This window comes from Athene cunicularia (genome assembly GCF_003259725.1).
Source record: "Athene cunicularia isolate RWA chromosome 8 unlocalized genomic scaffold, athCun1 chr8_part1, whole genome shotgun sequence".
NCBI classification, from domain to species: domain Eukaryota; kingdom Metazoa; phylum Chordata; class Aves; order Strigiformes; family Strigidae; genus Athene; species Athene cunicularia.
In genome coordinates, this window is record NW_020799109.1 from 33,243,884 (window position 1) to 33,255,999 (window position 12,116).

General features: G+C 39.7%; 1 protein-coding gene across 1 annotated transcript in view; it reads right to left on the reverse strand.

Annotated features, from left to right (window-relative positions):
- The window catches only part of PDC (phosducin), a 19,498-nt gene that overhangs the window by 1,010 nt on the left and 6,372 nt on the right, over positions 1-12,116 (reverse strand). Inside the window, exons 2-3 of the mRNA XM_026853770.1 lie at positions 2,425-2,508; positions 456-616 (exon numbers count right to left, since the gene is read on the reverse strand). Coding sequence (XP_026709571.1) covers positions 456-616; positions 2,425-2,485 — 222 coding nt within the window. The 5' untranslated portion in view covers positions 2,486-2,508. The remainder of the gene's footprint in view (positions 1-455; positions 617-2,424; positions 2,509-12,116) is intronic.

Genomic DNA, 12,116 nt, shown 5'->3' on the forward strand with positions numbered 1-12,116 from the left:
AAAAACTTCTGGATCGTCCAGAGTTGGTGGGAATTTCACCAGTGACTGTATTGGGGTGGGGTCAGAGTTTAATTCCTGTGGGGTTTTGGGTTTAGGGTCCCCCCCTTTCACAAGTGGTAAATGATAGTAAGTGAGATTGAGGCTCACAGCTCAGAATATTTTGACTAGGAAATTTTTAAATATGTTGAAAATTTTCCATTGCCTTAACCAAGGATAGACCATTGGGGCAGGGGAAGGGAGGAAGAAAGGTCAAACTCTTGTGTTGTGTGATATGCTTATTTACTAAAGTTAGTCTTTGCTTGAGACAGGACTAGATAGATGGTTGCACATGCATTTGTTCTGTTTCTGTTGTGTGAGCTTTGCAAAGTAGAAAAAGAATTTAGTCTGGCAAATTCAGGATTTTTTTTTTATATATATAGAATCAAAATGAACTTATTTTGCTTTTCTTCTCTTACCTTACGGCAGAATCTCTCTCTGCTGTCTTTATCATCTTTACTGAAAGATCTGTGTGGTGAAGACATTTGTCTAAGAATTTCTTTCTTGCTCAAGGATAAAGAGTCTCTGTCTTCACTTTCTAATTTAAACTTCCTCCAGTCATTGATCACACCTTTGGGCCCTAAGAGAGATGAAGTTAGATTAGAAACTGGCTGCAACAAGAAACTGTCTTGAGAAGGTTCTGCTCTTTGTTGGTTCATCCTTCTGTGCTGCAGTTTATCTGTCTACCCCTCTTCCTTCCAGAGCACTCTCCAGGAGTGCTGAAAACCAGAGCTCTGGGACCAGTGTGTTACATTAGTCTCCAAAAGAAGGAAGTGTTTTCCAAACCTGGATTGCTTGGTGGTCTGGTTCCTATCAGGATCCTATAAAAGGATTTTGATGAACTCTGAGTAGTTAATGAGGATGAGGATGTTGAAACTTGTTAAAACTGTCATTCTGGTCAAAGCTAGTGTTTCGTTGAAGTATTTTTGCATTTCTTTATAGGCAGTGTATTTGAATACATAAAATGTGTAAGGACTTCTAGTAAAACTAAGAATACAGGACACTTGAAACTTTTTTTTTTTTTAAAAAAAAACAAAACAAAACAAAGCAAAAAACCAAACCAAAACAAAACAAAAAAAAACAAAAACCAAAACCATACCTGTTCAATTGGAAGAGTAACCTGTAAGGCAAACGCTATGATAATTCTGATTGTAATGCAGATCTTGGTCTTTGGAGATGGTTGATTAAAGCAGTTAAATTTTGGAATGAGAAAAATAAATTAATTTCAAAATTCCAGTGGTATTTTTCAAAATTAAATGTTTTAATCTGCATCTTAGATTATAACGAAAAACAAGGACTATTTTAGTGCTTTCAGTGGTGAGGTTTATTTTATGGAAAATTTAGAAAAGGCTAGGTAAGCAACTCTCCTTCTTGTGAGAGACGTGGTGTTGCCAGTTACCAAGGCTGTTTTGGATTAAATTTCAACATTTTGAAGTCCTAAAGGCACTACACCCCTCAGTGGGAACGGAAGGTGACCTGATCTTTTGCAAACAAGATTCCAAAGCAGGAATTAGCTTGAACCACTTGGCATAGTGCTAACAGTACGGTAGCCTGATTTCCAGAACTATTTGGAAGCCTAGTTGTGGATTTAGTGCCCTACATTTGGGTCCCTAAAAATATACATACAGTAATCTTAGCCAACAACACAAAGGCTGCTTGGGAAATAACTCCAGACAGAGTTATTAAAAGAGCTATATTTATTATAGCACAAAGAAAAAGGAGCCCTCCAGAGCACAGGGAGGGAATGATTGCCATATAGTTACCTGTTGGTGGGGTGGGATGAAGTGGTACCTGTGTGTAGAGCTGAATACAATGTCAGTATTCATAAAAATCACAGTGATTGAGTGCTGGATTAAAAAGAATTGTGATTCTGAGCAAGGATGCTTTTAAAGCTTTAAATGCTGTGCTGTGTTTGCCAAAAGGATTTATAGGTTCACTTTTAGCACTGAATGTTCCTTCTATAAAAGGAAAAAATAATTCAGCCTTTGTAGTGAAACCTTATAACCTAATTCTAGTGTGTGAGTGTGGTTTTTGTTGCTGTTTTGTTTTCTTCTCTTCCCTGGAGGAAGAAAGACCATTGTTCATGACTGAAGCAATAAACCAACAAGAGCTGCATTGTGCCATTGCTGTTGGTGGCTTCTTCAGATGTCTTCTGTGTTTGCCATTTGCTTCATGTATGAGGAGGATTGGCACAAAGATCAATTTGGCCATTCTGTGAGGGGTAGGGGTGTCACTCCATAATACTTTCTCATTGGCTTTGAAGCCTATGTTTCTGTGCAAGGGGTGTGACAAACCAATTGGTTCTGCTCGAATTCTGGGCTTCCCCAGTGAACAGGGACATTTTAGCTTATCTTTAGGAAAAAAAAAAAAAGCAGTTAGTTTCCTTGCCTGTGTGTGTCGCCTGTCCTTCAAAATCTTCTTCAAAGCTGGTGTTGACATTTTCTTCCATTTTGGAGGCTGGAGTAAGAGATGCTGCAAGTTCAAAAGGAGAACAGTTAATAACAGGATAGAAAAGGAATAAGCCTAGAACAGGTACAGCACAGTGTGTAATTACCTGCAGCTGTTAGGTATCAGTGAAGATCAAAGTACACTTGATAATTGTAGAGCTTCTCATTGTCTCATAAAAAACAATTAGGATATAGGTCAGTCTCTTAGAAAAGATACCTGGCCAGATTCTTACTGAAAGTGCCTAGGTGAGGGTTTCTTCATTATGCTGTTTTCTCTCAGTCATTGGAGAATATTGGGAATATGGTGTGAAATAATGATTGTAAAATGTTCTGCCATGGGAATGTGTAGTATTTTCTTTCCCCCTTGGAATTGGGAAACTATATTCCAAGTGCTGTAGGTATTTCTTTTTAAAGGTAGCCTGAACTGCTCATTTCTCATACAGAAGACTGATCCAGGTATTTGAACCTATTGGGCAAGAGACCTCTGAACATCCTGGAGCTAGTCTGCTTGTACTGGTTGGGCCGTATTTGTTAAAAAACAGAAAAAAATACGGGGGTTATAAATCAAAGTCACTTTCTTGTTCCACCCATTCTATAAATAAGGCAACCCAAGGAGCCAGATGGCAATCACAGGGCACTGCAATACAGCAGTACTCGAGCAACACCCTTTTCATCTTTTACAATGGAGTTTTTGAGGGGTGAATTAGAATCACTGTTCTTTGGGGGAAGAGAAGAGGTTTCTCTTCCTGTATTCCCACCGGTGAGGTGAGGGCAGCAGGGTTGGGCCAGAGCATCAAGCTCTTAAGGTCAAGCTCTTAAGGTCAGGCTGATGTTCTGCTGGTTCCTGAAAGTCCTAGGTTTCCTTTCTTAGTTGAAAAATGTAATTCTTATGTGATAAAGTGCCACTGTCCACAGGAGTCTTAAGGCAGGTGATTCGAGTGCTTCCATTTAGTCTAGACTAGCTCAGATGTTAAGGTAAGCTTTATTTGACTTCACCCTTGAAGCAAATGCTACCCACCTTGAAGCAAGTGCTAAGCTGTTATCATGCCATGAATGCTGTATTAAAAAGCTGCTGGTGGTTAGACTAGATTGACGTTAGTGTTGTAGCATGTGCGCACAGGAGGAAGTGCACCTTCATTTTTACATACCAGCGTCAAGGGCTCAAGTGGAATAATGGCTGAGCAAGATACAAAGAATCCAATTCTTTTGTGTATTGGGACTAAAGCTGATTAGTAAATGTGCAGATAAATTGTTCCATACGTGTACTTGTAGCAATTAATCAAAACTTGTTGGAAGCATTGCAAATAAATTTGGAAGAAAAGCAGTAATGAATTATACTTTATTAGTATAAGTTCCTTCTGTAGATAGATCTGTAGATAGATAATTGTCAGCATATAGATCCACATTACTGGATCAATTGCTATTCAATCAATTCTTAAGTAGAAATATGAAGCTAATTTTTTCTCACATATTGCAAAGGTTTTTAGTTTTGCATGTCAGGGATGGACAGCTATGTGGATATGCTGGGTCAAAGCCTTGTAAGTCATTCCTGTGACTTACGTGGATATCTACAAGAAGCTCTTTTGTCTGCTGATGCTGAGGATTTTCTTTGTTCCATGAGGAGAGGGTTTGATTCTCTGTATATTTTTCTGTTTCATAGCTTTTAGCCCTGAAAGGCACTAAAAATACAGGATATGAAAGTTAAGCTGCCTGTTGCAGGTTTGGACCAGCAAAGTGACCATGCTCCTGGTGAAACTTTAGAGATGGGAATGGATTGCTTAAAAAATGAAAGCTCTCTGTAAATTTTATGTTACTTATCTGTTATACCTAATAAATCTGAGAAGATTAGGTGAATCATAACAGCACAGAAAGCTGCATTTCACCATTCTTCTGCAGCATGGCATGAAGCAACAATGCTGATAATACACAGGCTGGTAAGCTGAACATGGACCTGGAGGTGGGGATCTCCTAAAACTTAATCCTGGCCCTGTGACTGAGTCAGGCTGTGCGCCTGGAGCAAGTCATGCAAACCATTTTCTTTTCCACTCGGTGGAGTTATAAATATTTATCATTCTCCTCTTGGTGCTGTGAGAATCGGGCCAGTCAAGCCAGGTGTTTCCCAGTTAGGCCCCTGAGGACAAAGGCATCTGAACATGTAACTGCGAGGTGATCCGTCGGAAGCTTGGTTATAGGATGAGCTGGCTCTCTTGTAGCATACTCTTCCTTCCAAGAAAGCACAGTGGAAAAGGGTGTAAGCTATTGTGTTTAGTCTGTGGGAAGAAATGGGCAATCACCAGAGTAGGAAGTTCTTCCACATCCTCTTGAAGGGTTTCAGTGAAGTTTTTTTGTTGCTGGTTGGGGTTTTTTTTGGATGGTGAGGTGGTGTTCTTTTGTATTTTGGGCAAGCGTGTTTTCCAAAGGAAAAAAATAGGTTCCTAGTATTTGGAGAAATGTGGGTGCTACCAGCTCTGCAGCATATTCTGCAAGTGCCTTCATGAGGAAATGTCAGTGCGTAATGCTGAAGCAGTAAAGCAGGTAGTGTCACAGAGCAGTCTGTAATGACCTATCACAAGGTGTCTTAGGTCTAAAGTTGCCACCTCTCCAGCTTGTCACTTGCCCGGGAGTGCCCGGCAGTGGGGACAGCGAGAGCTGTCCTCTGTGCCAGGCAGCAGCTCTCCCCAGAGCAGCTGCACTTTGCAGCCCCACGGATGGACCGCAGCACTTACATTTGTGCCCCTATCTGCAAGTGGGTCCTGGTTAGGTGGCTGACAGTGCTGTCCTTTAGAAATTATTTGAGATCATCTGTTAATACAATCCCCTTGCACATGAGAGCCTGAGAGCAATGTGAGGCGCAGAGGTCAGAGGCAGAACTTAGCTGTGTGGGGATGGTTGCATTTGATAGCAGTGGGCTTGCATGCTGGAGAACATACATCCCTGGCCATCTCTTGCTGCAACCATCTCTCATAGAATCCTTACTGCTTTAAATCTGATAATTTTTTTCCATGTAAATGTGCTGTCCCACAAGCCTGCTAAATACTTGCTCAGGGTAAGAGCATCATATCCTGAGATTCACAGAATCATCTCAGTTGGAAAAGACCTTGAAGATCCTCCAGTCCAACCCTTAACCTCACACTGACCGTTTCCAACTCCACCAGATCCCTCAGCGCTGGGTCAACCTGACTCTTCAACCCAACCAGGGATGGGGACTCCCCCCTGCCCTGGGCAGCCCATTCCAACACCCGACAACCTCTTCTGGAAAGAAATCCTTCCTGAGAGACAGTCTGAACCTGTCCTGGTGCAGCTTGAGGCCATTCCCTCTTGTCCTCTACCCTATGAGAGGGTAGTCCAGTTAAACAGTAATGCAGGATGATGTGCAGTGATGCTAAAGTGATAATAAATGTCATCAGTAAAGCTACTTGTGTCTGCTGGTTTAGAGTAAGCACCAACAGACTTTCATCAGTAGCTGCATTGCTACTGATCTCAAGTTTTCCCTTTGCCCCATTTCAACAGCATGTGATGTGCCAGATGAACAGTAATCTTTGTGGGGGAAAATTGTGGATTTGGGAGATATATTGCATTTTCATTAGCTTTTGTCATTGGTTTTGACAACTGAAAGCAGCTCCTGATGTTTTTATTTGAAAAGTGTTAATGGGGAGAAAAAAATTTGCCCTGTCAGGTCTGCAGATCATTGAAGTATTAAGCCATATTTTGTAATGCATGTGGTGACTTCACATACATATTTAAGAGACTGATTGTTCTATAACTACTTTATTTTCCTGTCTTTATGTCAGATTTTCTGAGGAAAGCAAAAATTACAATTTCTTTATAAAGGAGATCTGAGCCCTTTGAGTCCCAAAAGTCACTTCTTTAGCAAGAAAAAAGCCCAAACTCGAAGCATGTGCCTGAAGCTACCATTTAAGTTCTATGAGCTTTGGTTCTGTTGTGGCTCAAGAATAGCATCTCCTGTTACTGATGCTCATCCTTTTGCTGTCATTAGACCAGATGGGCCAGCCTTACTACAGGGTAAAAATGACCATTTAGTAAGGTGTTTTCCTTTTTATCCAGTATGAAAAAATGCTTTCTATTTAGGATAAAATATTTTGTGCCTTTGGCCTTCAGAGAGTTTTACCCAAAATTACTTTTTTTTTTTTTACTCTTACGCATATTGCATTTCTGAGGTAGCTCAGGAATAAAGCACTTGTACCTGTGTATTTGTAAGGAAGGCTTACTTAATCCTTGTAAGATATTGTAGTTGTAAATACAAAAATACTGTCTTCTAGTGGTAATTTATAGTTATGGAAGAGAGAGAAATTAAAAAAAGAAAACCCAAAAAACAAACAAAAAAACCCTGCAGAAGGCAAGATGCATTCTGTAAAGGACAAAGCCAATAAATAAAACTTGCTTTCTTAAGTAAGAGGTTTTGCTACTAGTCCAATAAATAAACACAAGAAATATTTTTCTCAAAATATAGGCATGCTCTAGGCAGATTTGCTGCTCTCCATATGTGCAAATCCCACCAAAAAGGCTGTTCTGTCTTTGGGTTTACGGAAGGCTATAAATCAGCAGCACTCTGCTAATCTCCAGCAATGGGTGGGATACTGCCTGTGAACTGGTTAAGTATGGTATTTTGGGAACTCATGGAAGAGCAAAAAGTAAGGTATGTTTTTCAGTGAGGTGTGATTGCATATTTATGTTCTGAGCTACGTCTGGTTGGTTGATCCATTGGTGCGTGTGCCTGGAGTCTCCCTAGGGCTTTTGCCTCTTGGAAAAGTGTCTGACTTTTAGCAGCACTTCCCATTTTAGCAGCACTTCTCTATTTCCAACAGACTATTCATTTTTCATGCTGTGTTCTGTATGTTGTGTAGTTTGTGCTGTTAGTCCATATCATGTTCTCTGAATGAGAGACTGGGCAGGGTTTTGGAGGACATCGATATTGTATGAACCAAGTGCTTTACAGCTGGTCCCTTTTTAAAATAAAAGCGGGGGAGGTAGTGAGAGCACTATCCATCCGTGGTCATGTATGCATTTAGATTTGTGAGAGGCATTAGCATTATTACGTAAGCAAAATCAATGTCGGGGCTGGAGGTCAGAATTTCAGACGCGTTGCCAGAGCATTGCAGAGGGACCCAAAAGCCATAAGCACCTTAATGATCTGTTCCTGATGAGGGCTGTCAGGCACCAAGCCAGTTGAAAACAGAGTACCTGCAGCTCCCTTTGCGTTCAGAGACACTCAGGTCCCCTACGTTAAAGGTGGGTAAATACAGATTTAAGAGTCAGCCTTGAAAGCCACAGTAACCTGCTTTGACCCCTTGCACCAGCATAGTGTTACCCCAATGTGCAAAGACAGGCTTATTATATGCATAAATGGAAATTTCCTGGGCTTTCATCAAGGAAAAACATGGTGTATCATGTAATGATTAGATTATTTGGAGAAAAAAACATAATTTCAAAACATTGGAACAGGAATTTATTTGATTAAAGAAGAGGTCATATGATAGGAAGAAAATATGAACCAGGATGGGTTGACGTGGAAAGCTGTCAGCTTTGCTGCAGGTCACTATGACTGATGAGAGGGTTATAGGATTGGATTATTTGCTCTATCCGCTTTAGGAGAGTTACCATGTTCCTTATCTGTGAGATGGAAACATTTTAAATAGATGCAGTCCAATGTTTCATTTATCCTCAAGGTTTTGCCACCAATTAGGAAGTTCCCTGTGTGACTACCCCTGGCTTCAACATTGGGTTAGGTTTAAAATCACAGGATTTAAAAAAAATTCCTTTCTCCTCTTTTTTTTTTTTTTTTTTTTTTTTTTTTAACTGTTTCAAAATTTGGCCTGTAGTTATGTACCAGAAATTATTTATGGATTGCACATTTTTTTCTGGATTTCACTCTGAAATGGTAAACTAGCTCAATGTCTTTCATGTCAATCAGCTTCACTTCTACCACAGTACCACTACATTTTATATGGAAAGGCAGACAGCAGGTATTTTAAGACAGGACTTGTTTTATTATTTCAGAAAAAATATTAGTTGACATAAATAATGTCAAATTTCAATTATCATTTAATCAAAACTTTTTATTTTAAAAATCCTGATTTTGTATATTAACTGGTGAATGTGTTTTGAAACTCAGGACTCAGATTTTTGGAGCATGTTACATATTTGTTGGAGCAGTTACATAGTTGTTACTACAGTGATGAATTAATCCTTTTTTTTTTTTTTTTTTTCTTTTTCTATCAGGAAACCTGTCATTCATTTATCTTTTTAAAAAAACTTGGATATATCAAGTAGAGTGGAAGAAAAGGATGGTTGAATGCTAAGAAAATGTTTATTTGAAGCAAAAGTAGAATAGCCAGTGTTTTCAAATGCAGATATTTAAGGATGTGAACTTCAGTCCATGTTTAACCTCAATGCCTGGCTGGATTTGTCAGATGGATTGGGCATTTCGCCATGGTACTCTGAAAGTCAGGACAGAGTTTTCAGTTGATGTTTAAGTACATATTTAATTTCTGAACTCTGAGTAAACATCTGTATGCCCTCTAGAACTGACATGTCCTTCTGAGTTTTGGTTAGAGTTAATTGCTGTAATTAGCAAAGGCATGATGAATGGCAGAAACCCAGGGGATAGATTTTTTTTTTTTTTTTTTTTTCCCCCTCAAGTTTGAAAGATGTTTGGCAGTGTGTATAATCCCTATATTTTGTCAAAAATCACTTATGTCAGAGCTGTAACTCTAGCAGTGACTGGAGACAGGCATTTAGAGAGATTGATGGCCAGCATTTTATGAAAAAGGAAAGAAACAAATTTATTGTGAGGTTAATTAAAGATCTAGAAGTAGTAGCACCCTGTAGGGACTTCGAACAGACTCTTACTGCTCCTGTCCATTTAAAAAAAAAAAAAAAGTGTGCCTGCAGAGGAGAGCTGGGAGGAATCAAAACTTGTGAAGTTGGGAGAACATCCACTCTCTGTTTTGGGGTAGGGCTTGACTAAGAATGCCTCCTAAGGCTCTGCATATGCAAAACAATTGCCCACAGAAAACAGTTAGCAGAACAGGTTTGACTCAGAAATGATAATAATTAATTCTGGTGTGGGTTGTTTGGTTTGTTTTTTTTCTTACCTTGAAGTTTTTTTCAAATGTGTATTTGTAACTGTAAAAGTAAATCAATAGGAATTCTTGCTTCTGCTGTCTTCATATCTACACTTTGTTATCATTATCTGCAAAAGGCAGGCTTGACCTAGCCAGCATGCTCCCTATAAATGCAGGGTGTACCTAAGCATTCTTTCTCTCAAATTTGAGAGAATTAAGCAATTAAAAAAAAAATTAAAAATAAAAAAATGTTCATGATAGCTTTCAAATTCATGTAGCCTTCATTCCTGGCTTTCTCTGAGCATTAACGTGCATCCTCTAAGATGCATGCAGATTTTGTTTGCTGTTTTCCCATCACTTGAAAAGTTATATTATTTTCCAATTCTGACACTCTCACACTGAATTAGTACCTTTCTCTGCAGCTGGTCTACTCACCTCAGTTGGAGAGAATGCAACCTAGGGCAGTAGCTCTTGACAGGGAGTATTTATTAACTTCTTGACAGTTTAACTAGATTTACATATGTCTTGCAGTGGTGTTTAAAGTAAGTCAGAGCAGTCCAAGTAAGGCTGTGCTGTGGTAAGGAAGGGGACATCAATGAAGGTGGTATCTTCAACCTGTGCTCTCAATAATTTATTGTGTCTTCCAGTGGCTGCCTAGGACTGGCAGAGCCAAATAGACAGGGCTCGCTTGCAACTGCCACGTGCCTGCTGTTCTGCCATTCCCTTTCTTACCCTTCTGGAAAAGTGTCCCGAGACTCCACCAAGCACATCTCCATGTTTTAGAAGACTTGAGAGAGTCAGTTGTTCACATCATCTTGTGACAGGCGCTTAATTTAAGGCACCAACAATGGGAAACTGTTTTTTATCAACTTTTCTACTTTTATCTATTTTTATCAACTTTTATCTCCTCAATACGTGAGGGTGAGGCTTTCCATGTGGCTTTGCAGAAAATCAGCCCATATTGCCTTATTCAGCTGGAGAGACCAGCCATGCAACGCAGGGGGTTGGGTTAGGCGGATGAGAGTCTCCTATCCTTCTGCCTGTTATGTTATCAAGTGGATATTCATTCTGTGTTAATAGCTTTCAGCTACTCTATTAATATGGGAAGAGCCACTACCTAAAGGTGGGACATTCTACAGTTCTGTGATCTCTCTTCCCAGCTGTCAACTAATGTTTCTTAGGTGTGCAGAAATATAAAAAAATCTTTTCTTCTCTCCTGACACACACTAACACAACAGCTACATGTGCAGCTATTAGATGTAAAATTGTTTTCCCTTTACAGAGCAGAAAGTGAACTTGCTAGTTTGGGGGATTAATTTCTGTGTTTATCTTAAATGGGAAGATCCATATGTAAAAGTGGTATGTCTGTATTTCTCAAAAAACAGCAAAGACATAGTGAGGAGACTGCAGGCAGTCTTGAGTCAGGTCAGTATATCCACATCAGAAGAGGAAAATTTCCTCTGCTTAACTGTAAAGCTGTTGCCAGCTGGATGCATTACAACAGAATGGTGGGGTTGTTTTTTATTTTATCATTCCCCCCCAAAAAAATGCACTAACTGTTTATAAAGTAATTGATTAAATGAAGGACATCCAAGTCCTGTTCCCACCAGCTGCAACTTCACAGTGTGTGCTACAGGGTTGCCTGGCCCCCTTGCTTGCAATATCAGAAATAATGTCTCTACTGTATGATCCTGACATCCCTGTGGCAACTACATTTGCATGAAGTAAAAGCAATAGTAGGAATGTATTCCTCATGTTACCTTTAATCAGAAAATGGAAACCAAAGCAGACAATAATTGTGTGGCTACAGAGAGCCCTGGAGAGCTGTAACTCCTGCAGCAGTTACATCAGCTCCTGGATGATCTGTTTTCCAGCACAGATCTTTTATACCATCAGTGTCATTCCAGAGACTTTATGTTTTTCTTTGGATCCTGACTCTTAATTATAAATGGTAAACTTTCACCAGCTAAATCGTAAACAGCGTTATATGTGGCTTGTAAAACTGCATAAATTTAGAGTTAATGTTTTGACTTCCTCTGCAGGCTGAAACTAAGAAAACTGGGGCTGCAGTTTTTACACAAGATTCTCCAAATGTGTAAATAAATGTTACAATTCAGAGAAAAGGCCGATGGCTTAAAACACATGCTTTTCCTACCCTGCTCCAAAACCTAGCTCAGATAAAGAGTATGGTAAATCCTTTCCCTGGAACTTGCTCTTATTTATGTAGCAACTGGAGCGCAAATTCTGGACCAGTTTTTCTGTGTAGAGTTGGTTGTTTCTAAGAATCCCTCACAGGGACTAGCATGGCTCTATCCTGAAATTAATTCCAAATATTTCAGCCTTTCCCATGATTAGGCTACAGTTGTATCACCCCATAAGAAGCCAGCCCAGCTGCAGCCATCCAAGAGTGATCATTTCTTGAAGTCTTCTATCATTCATCTGAGCGGAAAATAGCATCAGCAGAAAAGGGCTTGTTGTAACAAGCAGCAGGAAGTACCAGAAAGCTTGTTTGCTTAGGGAAAAATGAAGGGGGGGGGGGGGGGAAGAT